Below are 20,975 nucleotides of genomic sequence, written 5' to 3'. Positions count from 1 at the left end.
GTCAGTTTGTATGCACGTTTGACGTTATTGACCAAATATAAAAAGATGTATATAGTAACCTTACAAGTTTTATATGTTAAATGTGTCAAATTTGCCAAATTTGATAGGCAGCTATAGAAACTCCTGTTTTCTCATAGCACATACCCTTTTTTCCTTTTCATGGCCCTTAATTCCCTTTCAGTTTTTTTTCCAGCTTTATTGAAATATAATTGTGTAAGTTTAAGATGTACGCTTATCTATAGTGCAAAATGATTGTTACCATAGCATTAGTTAACACCTGCATCATACCACATAATTACTATTTCTTTTTTGTAGTGAGAGTATTTAAGATCAACTCTCTTAGCAACTTAAAGTATATAATACAACTGTAGTCATCATGCTTGTATATTAGATCTCCAGAACTTATTCATCTTATAGGTGGAAGTTTGTGCTCTTTGACTCACATCTTCCCATTTCTCCCACCCCAAGACTCTGGTTACCACCATTCTAGTCTCTGTTTCTGTGCATTTAGCTTTTTTAACTTCCACATATGAATAATACCATACTGTATTTGTCTTTCTCTGTCTGATTTATTTCACTTAGCTCTGAATGTTTTTATTCTGATTTCCTATATACCTTTTGATGTGAACTATGTTACATGATCTTTGGACTGAAGTGGATGTAGAAGAGTATGGTGACTTTATATCACATTTTTAAGGAATGATGCAGAGAGGTATTATCATTGGATAATAAGTTTCTTGCCTCTCTTTTTGAGCCTTTTAAGTATTCTAAATTGCAGCTTCATAGAATAGACTGTTGACCCCAAACTGCATTTTTGGTTGTTAGTAGTGTATCTCTTGACAGTTTTTGAAGAAAAGTATTGAATGAAGATTCAAATAACTGATAACTTTGGTTATCTTGTGTGCAAAGATTGGGATCAGAAGATCATGCAAGGACATCAATACATCCACTAGTGCTTGGTGTTCAGAGACAACGTATCTGGGTATTTGCTTCATTCCCACTCTATATATCATAACTTTTTTTTCCCTCCCCCATCCTGTAAGGCGTGCAATGGAATTAAGTTTTGCCCTGGTAAATGGGAATAATATACGAGGAATGATGAAGGAATTACTTTATTTTCTGGATTCATGTGAGCCAGAATTTAAAGCAGACTGTGCATCTGGAATCTTCCTTGCTGCCGAAAAGTAAGATTAAATTTTACATTTATTGATTAAAAAGCTTGGAACTTTTTTGAGAGCATCTTTAAAACATGGGGAAAATGTTATAAATATGTTTAAACATGTAATGTTTGTTTCAGACTTCCCATTAGAAATGAGCTTTGAGAAGGCCATTCTAGTCAGTCTTTATGTTAAGCATTATGCTAAAACCAAAAAAAATCTCCCTTTTATAAGATCTCCTTCTTGATCTATTTTTTAACCTCTCTTCTATGACACTTTTTTAATGAAGACAATAGAAAGTTAAAGCATCTGAATTGTGGGTCTGTAAAACTTTTAGGGAGAAATACCTGAAGGTTTTGGTTGTATGATTATTTCTTCTACTGTGAATTTAAGGGAATAAGTTTCTAGTCCTGGTGTTGCCTGGGTCTGGGAACAGTCCCTTTATTTCCCTATCTTCTCTCTCCTCTCCTATCCTGACTTTATGGGTTATTTTTCTGAGTTTGCAGTTCTCAACTCAGCAACTCGTATTTATTATGTGAAACATCTGAATTTGACTAAGTACCATTTCATTACCCTTTGAAATGAGATGCTGCTAGTTTTGAAAGTGAAATATATCCATATATAAGTACTTAACCAGTAAACCTGAAAAAGACTGTAGGACAGGATTTTTGAAAGACTCTGAGCAGAGCTTAGTTTACGGGTTCCAGTTTTTTCACCTGCTGCCATTATTTTCTCAGGTATGCACCTTCCAAACGGTGGCATATAGACACAATTATGCGTGTTCTGACAACGGTAAGTAGTTTTTTTAAGTCACCATGTATTAACTGCTGGATGTGTCTGTTAATGATGCAGACAAAGCCCTCGTTCTCATGAAGCTTCTGTTCCAGTGGGGATGATAGGAAAGTCATGGGGAAATATGTACTATCCTGTAAGGCAGGAGAAAATGCTATGAACAATACTAAAGCAGCATAAGGGACTATAATGATGGCAAAGGAGGAAAGGAGATGGGGCAATGGGCCAGGTATCCTAGAGTAGTCAGGGCAGGTCACTCAGAGGAGGTAACATTTGAGTAGAGAACTTAGTGAAATGAGGAGCCATGCAAAGATATGGGGGAAGAGTATTCAAATCAGGGGGAACAGCAAGTGTTGCAAAGTCCTAAGGTAGCAACAAGCTTGACCTGCGTGGAGAGCAACAAGAAGGCCAGCGAAGCCAGTAGGGAGAGGTGGAAAATGGTAGGCTTGATGCAGGGACTAGGTTATATAAGGCCTCACAGGAGTTTGGGTTTTATTTTGAATATGGTATCATTGGAAAGTTTTCTTTTCTTTTCTTTTGTTGAAGTATGGTCAGTTTACAATGTTGTGTCAATTTTTGGTGTGCAACATAACGTTTCAAGCATATATACGTACATACATAAATATATCTCTTCACATACATATATCCTTTTTCATATTCTTTTTCATTTTAGGTTACTGCGAGATATTGAATATGGGTTCCTGTGCTATACAGTATAAACTTGTTGTTTTATATATAGTATTTTATATATAGTGGTTTGTATTTGTATATCTTGAACTGCCAATTTATCCCTTCCCACTCTCTTCCCCTCCAAACTATAAGTTTTGAGGAATGAGGCTCAGAAGCGTCAAGATAATTACATGCATTCATAGCACTGTGGGTGACAGGCCAAAAATTGAAATTTAGACATTCCATTTTTGAGGTTTATTTGTTTTTGTTTTTGTTTTTTACTTTCAAGTAACATTGTTCTTCTAATTAGAGATCAGGAAATCATTGGGAAGTTTTGAATGACTAAATTTATTCTGGTTTTTAAATTCTGTTTTTATATTCTTTCTTTGGTAGCCTTCCAGAGTTTTGGAGCTTCTTCACTTATCATTCAATTAATAGACAGGGATTAGAGATTTAAGAATAAAAATGAAGATAGAGTGGCATATAAATAAAACATAATTATTTATGTCTAATTATGTCACCAGAAGCAAAAAACATTGATAAATTTGACCACATTAAGTTTAAAACTTGTATAGCAGAAGGAAAAAAATCTACAGAGTTAAATGGCAAATGACAATTAGGGGAAAAACATTGCAACATATGACAGCATGTAAGTACTTTTAACATATAAATAATTTACAATTAATAGGGAAAATCAAACACTCTAATGGAAAAATTTGAACAGGCATTTCACAAAAGAAGAAGAAATGGCTAGTTAACATTGAAGAATACCCTTACTATTAAAAAGATAGTAAATAAAGTGAAAATGAGGTGTCACTTTTCACTTGTCATATTTTTAAATCTAATTCCTAGTGCTAATTACAAAATAGAGAAACAGGCAGTACTTTTCACTTTATGTGGGTTTAAATGGAGCTATTTTTCCAGAATATAGTTCACAGACTAAACAAAGGTCTTAGTTTATACCTTTTAATTTATAGTTCTGTTTTTAGGACTTTCTCTTGGAAAAAATAAAAGGACAGTTGTACAAAAGTGTGTATACAAAGGTGCTTGTCTTAATCTTATTTACAACATGGGAAAACTGTAAACAACTAGGAGTGTCCAAACACTAGCAGTATTCTATGTGAGCTTGAAAAGAATGTCTGTTGTGTTGTTGAATGAAGTGGTCTACAAATGTCAGTTAGATCATGTTGATACTTTATCTTGTTTAAAGCACTATGCTTTTTCCCATTAGGTAAGAATGTAAATATACAAGTCATACCACTAATTACCTGCTTTCCTGCTTTTTAGTTTCTCACCTTTCCTTTTTGACTATTTCCCTAAGCTTTTCCCTCTGTCTTTGTGTTTCTTAACAGGAGTGGGTATCCCAGTCACATGGGATTTTTTTTCCTTTTTTTGCTCTTTGCAAAGTACACATGGTTAGGCTTGGTCTCAGTCTTGTAAATCAGATCAACTCTTCTGTCCAGTAATGGGAGATTGACTAAGGTGGGTTGATAGGAGGCACAGGTTCCACTGTTTGTATGTCCTGTGCAGCCTGGTTATCATAATGCTCTGACAAGGTCAAAATTTAATTTCCTCATAGGTTAAATAGCTTTACTTTGTTTCTGTGGTTATAAATCTCAGATTCCACTAGTCACAAGGACATTAAAGTGATCAAGTTTCTAAAAAATGTGGATAATTAAAATATGAAATACTTCCCATTCCTGGGACTAATTGTTGGTTCTATAATATTTTTAAACTCTAGTTTTTAAAGGACAGTGTGATATTTTAAACTCAGGTTTTTAAAAAGTTGCTATTTATTTCCGTCTTACCTTATTTGACAAGCTGTTTGAACTGTTCACATACACTCCTTTCTCCATCCCAGAATATTGTGTCTACTAGAGCTAACATACCATTTACACCTATGTTGGGGAGTTGTGAGAAGGGAGAGGTTGTTGTAATTAAGTTCCCAGTGAATTTACTTCTTAAATTTTTGCAGTGGTAGATCTTCCCTGTCTTGAGTAGAAAAGGCCTTTCTTGAAATTTTAAACCTTTATTTTTTTATTCTTACTTTGGAGAAAGAGTATTTTTTTATTTTTTATTAAATTTAAGAACTTCAAATATTCACTTAAATAAGTAAGACTTTGAAGTTTGAGCTGCTTAGGAACATAAGAATTGGAAACAGCCTTATCTTTGAGGGTGTTTTGTAGTAGTCTCCTTTGAACAACTATGTTACTAGCTAATGTTTCTTATCATTACTGTATGTTTCTAGGGGTAACTGTCTACGTTTCCTTTTAGGCAGGAAGCTATGTTCGTGATGATGCAGTTCCCAACTTGATCCAGTTAATAACCAATAGTGTGGAGATGCATGCCTATACTGTCCAGCGCTTGTACAAAGCAATTCTTGGTGATTATTCTCAAGTAAGTACTTTTACTGTAGTGGGGAAGTTGTCCTTTATTTTCCTGATAAGCTCTTATTATTGTCACTCTAGATGTGCCAGTTTTGACCTTTATGACTAGATGACCTGTGAGTTGCATTTATCCTTTCAGGGATTGAAATCTTTGACAAACAGTGGTTTTCTTTTGACAGCAACCTTTGGTACAAGTAGCTGCCTGGTGTATAGGTGAATATGGAGATCTTCTTGTATCTGGTCAGTGTGAAGAGGAAGAGCCTATTCAGGTACCCTTTGTCACTCTGGGTTAAGGAAGGGAGGAAATAGTGTTTTTGGTGTTTAATGAGTTGAAGTTGATTCCTTGAAAAACCTTTTAAAGAATAATCCCAGAATTACATAGAGTAACCTGTCAGTTTTTGAGTTGAAACTTTTTGGGCTGTTGTGAGATTTTAGAACCTCCTTTTTCTCTCTTTCTTTCTTCCTTCCTTTCTGTAGGGGGTCATAATTAGTTTTACTTATTTATTCTTTTAATGGAGGTACTGGGGATTGAACCCAGGACCCCGTGCATGTTAGGCATGCACTCTACCACTGAGCTATACCCTCCCCTCTAGAACCATCTGTAATAACCACTCCCCATTGCTTCAGACTGATTTACATTGTTTCTCTTACCCTCTGCTGACAAGAAGTAATGAGAGGTGTATCCATGTTTCCATTTGCTCATTAAAGGACTAGATTTCAGAGAAGTTGTGGCAATAACAGTTGAACTTTGTGTATCATTTTCCTTTCTTCCTCTACTTCTGCCACTTGAAGTTATAAAATTCCTCTTAGCCCCTAATAGATATTTTCCACTCTTTTTTACCTCCCTCCTACCTGCTTGTGGTTGATGGGTTAACTTAGACAGTTACCCTGACAAAGCACAGATTGTGTTAGAAGCTTTGATAATGGTGGTAGGATTGTCTTTCTGGTGGCATCCTGTGACTTGATACTGGATTTAGGTATCTACTGTTAAAATTCATCTTACATTGCCTTTTTTTTTTTTTTCTCCCCAGGTAACAGAGGATGAAGTGTTGGATATTTTAGAAAGTGTCTTAATCTCTAATATGTCCACCTCTGTGACACGAGGTTATGCCCTCACTGCCATTATGAAGCTTTCTACTCGATTCACCTGTACTGTAAAGTGAGTATGGAGAAAAAGCAGGGTGAACATGTTGTTTTGTAATTTTAAAAACTTATTATGGGAAATTTCAAGCAAAGGCAAAAGTAGAGAGAATACTAAAATGAATTCCATATACCTATTACTCCACAGAAACAATCATCAATTCATGGTTAATCCTTATTTTGCCTATACTTTGTGCCCTCTCATTCTCCTACCCCACCATTGACTTTTGAAGGTAAAAGGTAGTGTTTTTAGAATTAGATTTTTGATGATTTTTTTTTTTTTTAAAGTAGTTACTTTCTCATATAAGCATTCTGGTTTATTATGGTATTTTGAAATGTCTGAATAGGAAGAAAGGTTTTGGTGTTTAAATCTTTAAATTTTGCTTTTTTTTAAATACTATTTTGAATGGAAGTCAATTAATTCTTGGAGCAGTTTCCTAGCCGAGCACATTTAAGACAAACTTAGTTCTCTTAGACTTTCTACTTTAGTCTTTAATGTAAGGCCTCATGAAAAATGATACTAAAATTATTAAGAGAAAGAGCACTGTAAATTTATTCTTTTATAGCAGATTAATTATTAGTACTTTTACCTAGCAAATTTTAATATATGGGATATTTAACAGACAAAATCTAGCATTACAATTAGAGTAAGTATAATGGTAATTGATGGCCTTGAGCTGTATGTCTGATGACCGAAGATAAAGGAACGGTGTTTTGTTTTTGAAAATTTATGTACATTAAGAAAAGATGAGCATTTCAAAATTTTAATGAGGAGGCTCTGTTTTAAGCATTATTTTCTCTGCTTGAGAGAGAACTTTCTTTTAGGTATTTGAGTTTGTTTGTCATTTTATCCCAAAGCCGAATTAAGAAAGTGGTTTCCATCTATGGAAGCAGCATTGATGTGGAGCTCCAGCAGAGGGCAGTAGAATATAATGCACTTTTTAAGAAATATGACCATATGAGGTAAGTAAAAGAAACTAAGCAATGCCTGTGCCTTTTAACATCCCAAATTGTCATAATAACCCATAAGGAGAGTCATTCCTCATGCTTTATTAACTGGACTTCACAACCCTGTTTAGTTCTAATTGTTTGGCTCCTTCATGTTCTGTCCATCTTCTATTCTGCCTAGCCTCTAAAGAAATAAGTGAACTGTGTTCTTTCATTTCTCCTTCTCTTTATTTTGGTATGGAAAGTTTTCTTCATTTTCCATTTTATTTGGTGAAGAAGTGGGAGTTGTTTTTCCTCAAGAGAAACTCGTTCAACTATAATCACTATTAACATTTTGGTGTGTCATCTTTTTTTTACCTTCTGTTACGTAGTATCTTCTTAATTGGGGACTGCTAATACCTACTTATTTACCTTTCTTTCATTCCAACTTCTGTGTCACTGAAAAGTCCCAGTCTCTCCGAATTTAGGTGGACAGTTTGTCCATTCAAGGTTTCTTGCCTGCCCTTAATCCCGCCAAGAATTTAGGTCATATATTCTTGTAATCCAGCTTCTATTTTAGTGTATGTGTTGGGAAATGGGGAGGGGAGAGATGTCTCCATTTTTGGCTTCAGTATAGTTACAGAAATTGTTTTGGGTAGGGAATCTAGGTTAACTGCCTAGAATTTAACCACTTCAGATTCTTCCAGGTCTGCCCTGCTTGAGAGAATGCCTGTCATGGAAAAAGTGACCACAAATGGCCCTACTGAGATTGTGCAGACAAATGGAGAGACAGAACCAGCTCCTTTAGAGACCAAACCACCACCCTCTGGGCCACAGCCCACCAGCCAGGTAGCTTGTTACTCACTTACTGGGGATCCTCAAAACCGTATAGTTCCTTAGAACCTATCTCTTAGCTTATTTTCTTCAGTGTTGCTGGATTGATTGGTGGCTCTCTTCTTTGTATTTTTGTTTGTCTCTTTCTTGTTTTTAAGTGTTCTAAGGGCTTTGCATTAGATATAGATTAGACTAATGACTGAGATACTATTTCCTTGTTTAGGCCAATGATTTATTGGATTTGTTGGGAGGAAATGACATAACACCTGTTATTCCAACTGCACCTACAAGCAAACCAGCTTCTGCTGGTGGAGAACTTCTTGATTTGCTGGGAGACATCAACCTTACAGGTGAGGACAGACTAGAGTTATTTAGTGCTTGACTAGGGATAAGGCCTTACGGAAAAATTACACTGAACATAGACTTTCTAGCATATGGAACAGTTGAAGATGGGAGAGGCTAAGTGAAAAATAAGAATCTCACATAAGCTGCCATACTAATGCTCTAGATATAATTCATAGGGATTCCTTCAAGTCCAGTTTTTAATTTGGGGAGAATAAATTACTCATAGCATTATAAGATAGAAAGGACTGTCTCAGGCTAGAAAATAAATAGATCCCAAGTCACTTCTGCTTTTAGTTAGTGTCCTAAGACATCACTTTTTCTAGTTTTCTTTCTGCTTATGGTTAGTTTTCAAAAGCTATGGCCTTTTGTGGAGAGTGGAGAGATGTTCACCTGTTTTCCTTCTTCCCTCTCCCTCTCTCTTCCTTTTATTAGAGCAGTGGAAGGAGAAAATCATACTCCATGATTCCAGTATTCAAACATAATTTTTCATCTGTGAATATCTTTTCTTATCTATACTTATATGTAGTAGACATTTGTAATTAATGTGTTCAGAAATATTGTGAACATAAGAGTTGAAGAAGAGTCCAGAAGTATCATTGTATCTTAAGTGTCTTCTTTTAAAGTATAACAGAGAGTGACAGCATGCACGACCTTAAGTAGAAGATAGCCGTAGGTTAAGGATGTTTGATGGTCCTGTGGACTGGCTATCACAGGCTAAATGATTTTTTCCTAACATAGCAGCCTCCCAAAACTTACGGTTTGTGTTTGTGTCTTAACAAAATTTCAAAACGTTATTTGTCATGTACTTAGAGTCATTCACAAAGAGTCAATTTCAAATCCTGAGATGCCAGAGCTATCCTGGATATTTGGAAAAGCAAAAACAACCCCATAGTTAAAACATAGTGTGAAGAGGCTATGCACTACTTACTAACATATTAGCATTTCCATGTTAGTACATAATCTTCACAATTGCCTAATATTTCATTAAGAAGTTTGCACCATTATTTACTCAGTTCCTTATTTACTATTAGGCTTTTTTGTTTGTTTCCATATTTTTCTCATTATAACTAATGCCTTAACGAATATCATTATTACATAAATTTGTCCAGATTTATTTTGGGTTTACATCTTAGGCTAAGTTAAGTTAGGCTTAATCTTTTTGAATCTGTTTTTAAAAGGATGATAAATACTTATCATAGGGTATTTTTGAGGGATGGTGACTTTTCAGTGCATGCATGACACATAGTAAACACTTGGTGTTACTTATCTTTTCCTCAATGTATGTGGCCATGAGTTTCACTGTATAGTCATAAATAGTATATATTATCATTGTTAAAAAGCCCTAACAGGTGAAGAAAGATAGGTTCTATTATTTTGTTAATTCCTATTTTTTCAATCACAGGGAATGGGAATGTTTTATGTTTATGCATATTTGCATTACACATGGATTTCCTTTTTGCATATTCCTTTCGTATCCTTTAACTTATTTATCATGAGGACTTAATGTTTTGTTTTTGCTCTTGACTTTCTTGTTTTTCTAGTGTTACATGAAAAAGTGACATGATAAAATGTTAAAAAGCCTAGATTTGCCTTTCCTTATAATGTGTTTTAAACACGCTTTCCCATTTTCTTACATTTTTAAGTAAAAAAAAAAAATTGAATTCTAGACTCCTTAAGCCATCATTAGAGTCATATCTTAATGTACACTCATTTACATCAGTACAAATTAGGAAATAAATTTAGTGTGTGCTTTTAGAGGAACTGGAGCAGTGAGTTTCTTTTGTCTCCCCAAACTACCTATTGTACCTTTAGGAGGAAAAAGCTAAAATTTGAGGGGCTTAGGGATCCGTATGTTGCCCATATGTCTCAGTTAGTCTGTGACTTTCCATGGAAACACATTTCTAAGGTTTTTTTGAAAACAGAAATTGTGGGAAAATGACTAGATTAGATTTATAAAACTAAGATAACTATGAGTATTTATTTGTATTCTTCATTGGTAATTTGCTTGACTGCACATTCTGTGGTGCTTGCATTTGTTTTCACTCCTTATGCTTTGCTTAGCCATATATATTTCTACCTTGCTAATTTTTAGTATGTCAGTTTTTTCTAGTGTACTTGAGTATTTTTTTTAAAGCTAATCCAGCCTTTATTTCACTTTGTTAATGCTTTTTTAAATGGTATAATTTCAGCTAATTTCATAAGTAGTTTGAAATCTATTTAAACATAAAATGCATTTCCATCTTCCTCCTGAATTTTCTTATGCTGCTTCTTAGAATTTTGGTTTCTCTCAGTTCACGATACTTCATCACTTGCCCCCCTTAACTTTTCTTATTTGGAAAGATCAAATAAAAATGGTAATCTGGTGATTTCTTTCCCCCATTTCATACTACCTCTCCCAGGGTGTGTGTGTTTGTAAAAATATATTAAAATATTCAACAAATTCAATAAAATTTGAAAATTTATTTTCAAATAAAATAGAATTCAATAAATGCCTTGATCTACTTAGCTCATAAAACAAATACTGTTAAGAAAGTTGACATTGCCTGTATACTTCCCCCCCATCTCCTCCCTCTTGATCCCAGAAGTAACTACTGTCTGTCCTAAAGCAATGTTAGCTTTGGTGTTTACTACTCTTGTGCATTTCTAGAATGTCACAGAGTGTAGTAATATTTTGCCATTTTTTAACCTTCTCAGAACTGGTATGTGACAAAATAATGTACTTTTGCACCTTGCTTTTTTGCTAAATCTTGTATTTGTGAATAATTTATGTAAAATGTATTTCTGGTGCATTCACATTTTTACTGTTGCATATGTATAGTATTTCATTTTGTCAGTATTCCACAGTTTACTTACTTGTTATCTTAATGATGGACATTTTGATTGCTTCTAGAATTTCATTTGTTAGAAATTATCTTGCTATGCATACTTTTTGTACTTATCTCCCTGTGTACATATGAAAGAATTAATCAAAAGCATTCCTAAGAAAGGCAGTGATTCTCAAGTAGGGGAGATTTTGCCCACCAAAGTTTGGCAGTGTCTGGAGATATTTTTGGGGAAATATTTGGAGAAGATGCCAGTGGTGCTGCTAAATATCCTATGGTGGCTCAACTCTATTACTGCCAGATTGTTCTCTAGTTTGGTTGTACCAGTTTACATCCCTGGGGCAGAGATTAGAAGTCCTCATTGCTCTATATTCTTACCAGTAGCTGGTATTACCAGACACTGAAATGTTTATCATTGTGGGGGATATGAAGTGATATCTCACTGTGGTTTTTAGTATTTTTTTTTAGGTTTTAATTTATTTACTTTTTTTCTTTTGATGAGGAGGTACTGGGGATTGAACCCAGGACTTCGTGCTTGCTAGGCATGCACTCTACCACTGAGCTATACCCTCCCCCATTCACTGTGGTTTTAAATTCCAGTCATTACTTGTAAGAGTGAGCATCTCTTCGTAAGATTACTTTTTCATTCAGGTTCCTTCTATGAATTGCTTGTTCATCTCTCTTACCACTTTTAAATTGGGTTATCATTTTTCTTTATTGATTCGTAGGAGATACAGTTCTAGATACTCATCCATTTGTTATTTTGTAGCAAACATTTTCTCCTGACTTTAGTCTATTTTTTATTGTATTTTTTTAATGAACAGAAGTTGCTCATTTTAAGGGTGAAGGGTATAGCTCAGTGGTAGAGTGTATGCCTAGGATGCATGAGGTCCTGGGTTCAATTCCCAGTACCTCCATTAAATAAAAAAACAAACCTAATTACCTCCCCCGCCTTTAAAAAAAGTTAGAAGAAAATAAAAAAAGTTACTCATTTTAAAGTACTTGAGTTTTTAGTTCTTTCCTTTTACGGTTTATGCTTTTTGTATCTTGTTTAAGGCATCCATCCCCTAATTTGAGATAGTGGTAATTTTCTCCTGTATTTTCTTAGTGAGCTTTGTCATGCTGGCTAGGGTTGACTTAACTTTGGGATGTTTCATTTAGGTGCTCCATCTGCTGCTCCTGCCCCTGCCTCAGTCCCACAAGTATCCCAACCCCCCTTCTTGTTGGATGGGCTTTCATCACAGCCTCTCTTCAATGACATCGCTACAGGTACGTTTACTGGTGTTATCATTAGAGCAGCGTGAGGTAGTTTTGAAGAAAGGAAGTGATCATTTTGCAAGCATTAGGCTGACTACAATTAGACTGATCTTCCTGTGCTTTCCCAGGCATCCCCTCCATCACAGCATACAGTAAGAATGGCTTGAAGATAGAATTCACCTTTGAACGATCAAATACCAACCCCAGTGTCACAGTGATAACGATACAGGCCTCCAACAGCACAGAGCTGGACATGACAGACTTTGTTTTCCAGGCTGCAGTACCAAAGGTACTGTAATTGTCTTCTTGGCATTTATCCTTTGATTAAAAATTGGCTGATTATTTTTTATGCGTTTAGTAAAAGATAAATTTTAATGTTTAGAGATTAAACTAAATTTGCAGATTTAACTCAAAGAGCAAATAATGTAACAGTTTTCATGGTTCATTGAAGCAAATCATTTTTAGTGAATACTTTTTACTTGTTGATAATATTCTTACAGTTAGTATTGTAGGATAAAAGGAGGACATTCTAATAGTAGTTAATGAGAGAGCAGACTTCTACAGGGTGGTTTGTTAATTAATGCTCAGGGCATTGAGGATAGGTTGGGGTTCAGTAAAGACCAAAAAAACACAAATTCTAACACGGACTTAAAGTTAAATCTAGATAAAGGACTTTATGTGTTTGGTATTCTCTTCTAGTCATTGGATCAGAATGAAAACTTTTTGTCTCTTGGTAATATAAGTGAGAGAAACATTCCTCCTTCACTAACATCTAGTTTACTATTGATATAATGACAGCTTGTTTTTATAAACTGGTGTTTTGTTTATATTAAATCTTAGTTTAAGAAGTGTTTATGTCTATCTTTGAATGATGAAAGGTTTTGAAAAAGAAAAATTTAGAATGAGAAGTGGAAAGAATTTTTCTGTAAAAGATGAGATAGTAAGTATTTTAGGCTATATCCTGTCATAGTGCCAAAACTGCAACAGGCGATGTATAGATAAGGGTGTGGCTCTGTTCCAGTAGAACACTTGCAAAAAAACAGTTGTCGAGTCATTCTTGGCCCATGGGCCATATTTCGTCAACCCCTGGGATAGGTTAAGGTAATCTTTGAAGTGACATGTGAAATACAACATTCAGACAACACAGTTTCGTAAATTAAAGACCTTTTATTTGTGGTTGCTGCTGACTTTGCAGTCTTCTTTACTTGCATATTTTAGGAGCCAAAATAATGTAGATGCTTTATAAGCAATAGAACGTAATGGTTTCAATACCAGTTATATGACATTAAGCAAGTTACTTAATCTCTATGCCTCAGTTTCTTCATTTGCAAAGGAAGGGTGTCATCATGATATTGACTTCATAGGGCTCCTTTGAGGAGTAAATGAGTTTTATGTGCCAGGTACTGTTTTAAGCACTTTCTGTGTGTTCAGTGCTTAGTAAATGTTAGCTGCTACCACTTAGGATTTTATACTTACTACTTTAGGCTGCTGTTACAGCAACATACTGTCCCTGCTTTAAAGCATGGCCTTGTTCTTGGTGCTGTCCTATACAGTGCCTGTTTGTGTACCATGATGTGTCTTGAACTTCAAGATACCATATTTCATAGATTCTACTACTACTGTTTTTACTTTTTATTATCTCTGAAATTGAGGTGCATTTTAAAACTGATACCCTTGTCATATTTAATTGGCAGCCTGTTTCTTTCTCAGTGGTGTATAAAATAATGGTGTGATTTACAATTGATGGCATCTTACATTTAATGAAATAAATGTAAATAAATGAGTGATATTTTAGCTTACATAATTTATTTTGACAATAGAATTATGTATAAGTCCCAATGTAATAAGGCTGTCCATTGAGATTAAATCTCTACTCTTGTGATTTTTGGCCTTAGAGAAAACTAGGTAGACCAACAGACCTCCCTCCCTCCTTTCCTCACCCCGCCCACCTCGGTCCCCCTTGCCCTTTTCTCTTTTCTCTCTCTCCATCCCCTTCTTTCTCTTTTTCTGTCTGTAATATTTTAGAAGACTAAACTTTCAGGAGATACTCTTTTTTTAATTCTAGTATGTAGAGTAGCTGTATTCATACTATATTTTGCTAACTGTGACTTACCTATCTTGCTCACAGCACTTTTATCTCTCTTTCCTGTAAACAAATCCACCAGCATTCAGCAAATTACGGTGTTTGGCTTTTCCAGGTCTTTTACTGTACAGGCTAATTCTGCAGATAATTTTTCTGTGAGGGCTTTGTATCCCCAAAGTAGATATCCTGATATGTTCCACATATATATTAACAAGCTGGTTCTTTCCAGCTTTTCCTTCACCTCTGTCATGTAGAAGTAACCCCTGACATACTGCAGATTATATAGGCTTTAGAGAACAAAGGTTCAAGCCTTTGATCCCAGCCATCCAAATACACAAAAGCATAAAGGCCTGTAGTTGGTGACTGGTATGCTGGTTTACTATTTTTAAAAAGCTTTTCATTTCTTTCTAGTTGTTTTTAACCATAGGCACCCCCCCCCCCATTTTTTTAAACCTGCATAGTTGATCAATTACTATTAAGTGTAGTTGCCAGAACAAGGAAAGTGGTAGGCTAAAGTTCCTTCTGCCAGAAAGGAGAGTAGTGCATTGCTAGAAACAGTGGGGTTTTATAAATACCGTGAAGTGATAGCCCACTTGCCATGAATTGCTGATATCTGGAAAGCAAATAGAATTTAGTAGTAGGTAACTCTGTTAATTGTTAATCCTCTGGGTATCTGACTTTTTTATTGACATCTCTGACATAGCATTAAGTGTATTACTTTTTCTGAAGAATACCCTTTGTTCCCACTAGACATTCCAGCTGCAGCTTCTGTCTCCAAGCAGCAGCATTGTCCCAGCATTTAATACGGGGACCATCACACAAGTCATTAAAGTTCTGAACCCACAGAAGGTGAGTAGCACATTTAAAGACATTATCTGAGAAAGGTATAAGCATATTTCCTGAAATAAAATTTGTTTTGTTTCTGTAGGTTTTCCTGACTTGTAGCAGAAATCTATTAAAATGTCTGGTCTAACTCCTTGTTCTTTTGTAGATAATAAATGGAGCCCAGACACACTAAATGGTTTAGTGCCATCTTATTAAAATATAGCTTTAAAGACTTCTCTATTTAGAGGGCTAAAGGTCTAGTTTTTTCTGGAGTGGGAGGGAGAAAGCGTATATATTTTAATCTTTAACACAAGTTAAAGTCTGGGATTAAGAGCATTTGTTGAACCAAATATCCACATTTACCCCTGAATTATTAAGTCCGTAGCTAAAGTGGAGACATTTTTAATGAAGTCCATACCAAAAGTGGAGACATAATAGCTTTTAGCGACTGAAATTAAGCTATATTTTTATTATATCTTCTCAAAGAAGTAAATTGAGTCCACTTGATAGTAATCAATTGACTAGTTTTCAGCAGTTTTTGAAAATGGTTCAGAGAATTTCTTCACCTTGAAAGATTTTTAGTAGTGTCTCATAAATACCAGTATGATTTCCTCCTCTTAGAACACTTTGCTTCTCCTCTGCTAGTCACTGTATTTTGGATATCTACCTATAGCACAGGTACAAATTCCTTTGACAGCCTGATACATAGAGTAAAAATTTTTTTTAGTGCGTTAATATTTGAAATCTGCCACATAAAGTAAAAAGTACTTAAAATCAAGTTCTCTTAAAACTACTGATGTTATCATAGGTTAACTTTTTTTTAATGCCTTGGGAACCAAACAAGTTAATGCTCACATTTACTATAGGTTTTACAGACAAAGCAACCAGTATCTCTGAATATAGAGTGTAAGATGAGTATATTTACCTCATTTTTCTAGGAAATTGGATACAAGGGTTGAATCTTTGTGAAAAGCACTCAGCAAATATTACTATGAAAATGCTCTGGGGTGGTTATGTCCTATTAATGGGGTGGGAGGATTGAAGCCAACAGTGTGTTCTGAAGATGCATTTTCTCTACTTGACTGCATGATGCTGGCTGATAGCTTGAGTACTAGGTGGTTTTTGTTGTTGTTGTTTGCCTGTGTGTCATTTTTAAGAGACAGTTTTGCTTTAAAATGGTTTGTTTTCTCTAAGATTAAAAGTCTTGTGAACTGTACAGATTCTAGAGGTTTTATTTCAGTGTGGAATTTTTTATTCTCTTCACAGCAACAGCTGCGAATGCGGATCAAGCTTACATATAATCACAAGGGCTCAGCAATGCAAGATCTAGCAGAGGTGAACAACTTTCCCCCTCAGTCCTGGCAGTGAGGGTCCAGCACCATTCTCATTCTTATCCCACTCAATCAAAGGAACTCTGGGAAGGAGGTTGTGATCGCTGGCAAGTCCCCCCCAACTGTACCGTGGGCATGAAGAGCTGAAGAGAACTGTTGAGGAGGATTTTCCTAAAGTTATTGCCGACCTTGAAGCATTGTTAAAGACTAATCTCCTCTCCTCCGCTGTTGAGGCCGGCTGCTTCTGGAGGCTACTTTGCACTCTTCCTCCTCGTCTCCTTTTTTCGCACTTCTCCACCCCTCCCACATTTACATCCAGAATCGACATTCCCTGGGCCCCTGAAGAAATAAGCAGCTGGTCTGGAGGAGAGGACTGGAATCCATGACAAGAAAACACTCACTCTGTCTCTGCAGCAAAGAGTTGCCCCTTCTTTCTACTGTGTTTCTCTGTGGACTGGGCAAGGTGGGGTATTTATTCCTCACTAGCTGGGTTACCATCTTCAGGCGCTTTTTACATCTGGCTTCAGAATGGAAATGTAACGGTGGACATGAGGGAGCCCTGCCTTTTTCTACTGGTTCCCCCAATGTTTGAAAGAGGCATAAGGCTCCTGGTAGCCTTTTCTGTGCATTGCTGTATACACACAGACACACACGTGTATGTATGTTTGTTACCAAGAACTGGTCAGACCTTGAGAGGTTATTTGTAAACACTGGACAGATGCAGTTAAAAAGAGCTTTTGTTGAGATTTGGCATGAAGGATATGGTGCTCTATTTGTAATAGAAACTTCCAAGGCTCTTCCAGCTCCCCTTTCTCTCCATTCTTTAGCTGTAGTCATGAATACTCTGTGATTTTCAAAATTGATTCCCCTTAAAGTGCAAAGTGGACAACTTCTAAAAGATATATTAATAGTTATTAATGCCCCTATTCCCACAACAGATTTTAAAGTTTCTCGTAAACCCATAACTTGCCTGATGAACTGTGATAAATGGGTGGAAAGAGGAGTTTGCCACTTTTAAGAGTACAGACTCCTTGACGAAAGCATCTTTGCCTATAGGAAGAGTATCAGACTCACTCTAGAGCATATTGGAGTCATCTTCTCCATTACTTCAAACCTCCCTTTTTATTTCCTGAGCCTGGCTTGGACCTTGGCATTCCGTTTGAATTCCTTCTTCTAACTGGATCATTTGTGTTGTATCTGTAACACTGGCACTGAAATAAAGACCACACGGTTAAAGAAATCTTTCCTATATTGTACTTTATGGTGTTGGAATGAAGCCTTGTAGCTTCCTTGCCCCCATGTCAGAGGAAGTCTTATGGACACCATAAGGTAGGAATATCCTTTCTTGAGTCTGAGAAATTGGTGTCTTGAAAGAAGCCAGTCTCATGAATATCTGCATAAAGATTTGAGGTCTGGAGCTTCTTAAACTAGTGAGAGCCCAGTACTTTTAGAAAGGACCCCACCATTATCAAACCTTAACGCTAAGTTGCTGGAAGGATGGTAAGGTGACTCTCCTGTGGCACATGTTGAATGTACTGTGTACTTTCAGGTGCACAGGTGCCTGTCTGATACATTAAAGAAAGGAAAAGTCAGGCCCACCTTGCTTAAAATATTTGTAATCATTACTGTATTGAGTACAGTATAAGGACTACTTTGGCTTTGGTCTTAAACCCGGGTTCAGATATCTATTTTTCCCCCCTCTATTTCACCAAGCCTTGACTTAAAATCTTCAGTGTCTTGTCAAATCTAGCTCTGTATCAGATGCTAGACTATTCCTAATGTTTTACAACCTGGAGTTGAAGTAAAGGCTCCAAAGGGGAATCTCTCTGGTCTTATTTTGGTGTGTAAGAACAAGATTTGCTAAAACTTACTCTACCAGGTAAATGGTTGACTAAATCAGGAACAGGATATTATCTTGTGCATAGTGTTCAGTAAAGACAGTGTGGACTAGTGTATGTTTCAGACAACTGCTCCGCCTGTGCAATGAAAAATAGCCTTTAAGATTTCTTTGCAGACTGATTTCATTGGATGGATACTTAATGCTGTGAAACATGATAGAGTTAACATAATATTGGTGGATTTCTTGAATAGAATTTGTCTAACATTCCTCTTTGTGGCTGAGGCTTATTTTCTCCCTTACATTTATAGTTAACCAGCTCAAGTTTCTTGTTGAACTGAGTTGAATGTCAGAATTCTGAAGACCATGCTATAAGACAGTGCTAGCTAATGGGGCTGGCAAGGGTCTACTCTAGGAACAAAGCGTCTCCTTGGGTGAAGGTGTTTTGAGGTAGTTATGTGATCATCCACAGCTTTGTCTAGACAGAGTAAAAATCATGGCCTTAACACAAAGGGTGCTGTGTAGAATATGAAATGATTCCAGAGAGAGAACCTGAGCACCATGTTCAAGGACTAGCGGCCAGATAACTGCCTACGATACTTACTGATGGTTGTGAAGACTGTTTCCAGTGATTGGCTCTTTGAAAGCTTCAGCGTGCCTTAGTTTCTAGGATCACAATTCGTTCTCTCTCACTTGGCCTTGCTGCCAAAGGAGAATTCTCTTAATTTCTATGAATACTTGCACATTTCACTAATTTCTTTCCCTAGTTATAACCATTCAGGGGAGAGCAAATTTGGATAGATTTACAACTTAAGAGCCATTGTGAGGAAAGGATGATTTCCATGGCTGTTTTAATAACTCCAGGGTGATAAGCAGTGAGCCTACGCACACTTACTTGGACAATTTCACGTGCACTTTTACCTCATTTTTTCCCCCCTTCCAGTAGTTTGTATCCTATACTCCCTCCCCACCCCCACAGTAATCCTAAGGGCAATTCATCTAAGTAATCTCAAAAAATTGTAGGAAGTGTGCTCTTCCCAAGAAGCTTCCCCCACAATGCTCTGGTGCTGTTACCTTGAGGTGATTTGGGCAGTCGTGGAATGTTTCATGCTGTGTATAGTGATCATCTGTTTATTTTAAGGTCTTTTTCACTTAAAGAAACATTCCTCAGTATAACATTTGGGAGGGGATTCTTCCCTCTCATTGAGTTGAAGCTGTGGTCCGCACCCCTTGTTTGTCACATTCATATAAGAAAACTGTCCAGCACTAACAGGTTTGAGTATTTCCATCTACTATATAACATGCTTTCCATTTTCATGTTCTAGAAGAAGTTGGAAGTTAGGGGATGACTGTTGTTGAAGTTCAACTTCATTATCTTCTGCATTGGGAAATATTTGGGCCTTGGGAACTAGGGGAAGGAAAGTTTGAATGTGTATATTTTTTCCTAGTGAATGTACTTTATCCACATTGTCCTAAACAGAGAGCTATAGGGCAAAAAGTGGATATTTATGAACTTTAGTGCTTGGTAGACAGAGGTGGTACATGTCTGTGTACTCAAGTGTTTGGGAATGGGAAGGATCACTGAAGAGAGAATTGCTCAGAAAGTCCTTAAGTTTAGAACACTTGTTGACCAGCTGTGGCTCAGGAGGGTGGGGCTGCTTGTAGAACTGGAAGTGAATTAACTTTTTCAAGCAATAGCAGTGAGTGGGTCCCATCTACAGGTTTTCAGGACCTGGAACACTTAGAAGAAAAGGCTGAAGGAGCTTTTGCACAGTTGCTTCATGAACTTCCACAAGGCTGATTCTGGCTTCAACATGGAGCGTTGGAGGGTTTTTTTTGTTTTTGTTTTTGTTTTTTTGTTTTTGTTTTTGGAACCTGCTGTTGTGCTTTGTGTGTTTAGTTTTTGTTTTCTATTTGGGGGCCTCATGGGAAAGAGCTTCTGAACTCTTTCCTTTGTGAACTCCCCATGTCCCTGTACAGTCCCTTTTCTTTCATGATGTTGTAAGTTACATTTTCATTAAGCCCCATCACATCTTTACTGTAAAAATATTAAAAGGCTGTTTCCAAGTGGGACAGCTAATGAAGTTCTAATTATTGCAGACATATTTTTGAGATGTAAAAAAAATTTAAAATTAAATGATAAGTCTTAGAGGCGAGTGAAGAATAAAATGGATGTAAACATTTACATGGGATGCATTAGAATTCTGCTGTGTGTATTGTCTTTTGGTTGAAACAAATTATGAAGTGACTAATAATAAAAAGTCAATACTTAATGATTTAAATTTTGCTTCTTCACTTCCTACAAGTGGATTAGAGAAGCCTTGGATGAATTCTTATTCCAGAGCTTTGAGCTAAACTTCCTGACCTGTTAATAATCCTTTTACACAGAAATCTCACTAGGAGAGGAATTTGAACACATTTTTTAAAAACTTGCAGTTACAGACAATGAAAAGTGCAATTGGAAATTTTACCTAGTGATTGCTTCCATGCTGATCTTCTCCACGTGGGTGAATTTTCAAACAAGGCAAAGAAATCATGTCAAGATGAAGTTTATATTAGGGGTGGTCAT

General features: G+C 36.2%; 1 protein-coding gene and 1 non-coding gene across 5 annotated transcripts in view; one reads left to right on the top strand and one right to left on the bottom strand.

Annotated features, from left to right (window-relative positions):
- Positions 1-20,688, top strand: part of AP1G1 (adaptor related protein complex 1 subunit gamma 1) — an 81,332-nt gene extending 60,644 nt beyond the window's left edge. For all 4 annotated transcript variants that reach the window (XM_064488998.1, XM_064488997.1, XM_064488996.1 and 1 more), the window contains 12 exons: positions 1,044-1,184; positions 1,895-1,949; positions 4,893-5,015; positions 5,185-5,274; positions 6,037-6,164; positions 7,004-7,108; positions 7,780-7,921; positions 8,130-8,256; positions 12,235-12,342; positions 12,459-12,619; positions 15,164-15,262; positions 16,505-20,688. In XM_064488998.1, the coding sequence (XP_064345068.1) occupies positions 1,044-1,184; positions 1,895-1,949; positions 4,893-5,015; positions 5,185-5,274; positions 6,037-6,164; positions 7,004-7,108; positions 7,780-7,921; positions 8,130-8,256; positions 12,235-12,342; positions 12,459-12,619; positions 15,164-15,262; positions 16,505-16,606 (1,381 nt within the window). In that variant the 3' untranslated portion in view covers positions 16,607-20,688. The remainder of the gene's footprint in view (positions 1-1,043; positions 1,185-1,894; positions 1,950-4,892; positions 5,016-5,184; positions 5,275-6,036; positions 6,165-7,003; positions 7,109-7,779; positions 7,922-8,129; positions 8,257-12,234; positions 12,343-12,458; positions 12,620-15,163; positions 15,263-16,504) is intronic.
- Positions 5,519-5,591, bottom strand: TRNAV-AAC (transfer RNA valine (anticodon AAC)). The gene has a single exon. It is a non-coding gene; the product is annotated as a tRNA-Val (tRNA).
- Positions 20,689-20,975: the final 287 nt, after the last annotated feature.

The sequence above is a fragment of the Camelus dromedarius genome, chromosome 9, assembly GCF_036321535.1.
Source record: "Camelus dromedarius isolate mCamDro1 chromosome 9, mCamDro1.pat, whole genome shotgun sequence".
Taxonomy (NCBI): domain Eukaryota; kingdom Metazoa; phylum Chordata; class Mammalia; order Artiodactyla; family Camelidae; genus Camelus; species Camelus dromedarius.
This window is presented reverse-complemented; position numbering and strand designations above follow the sequence as displayed.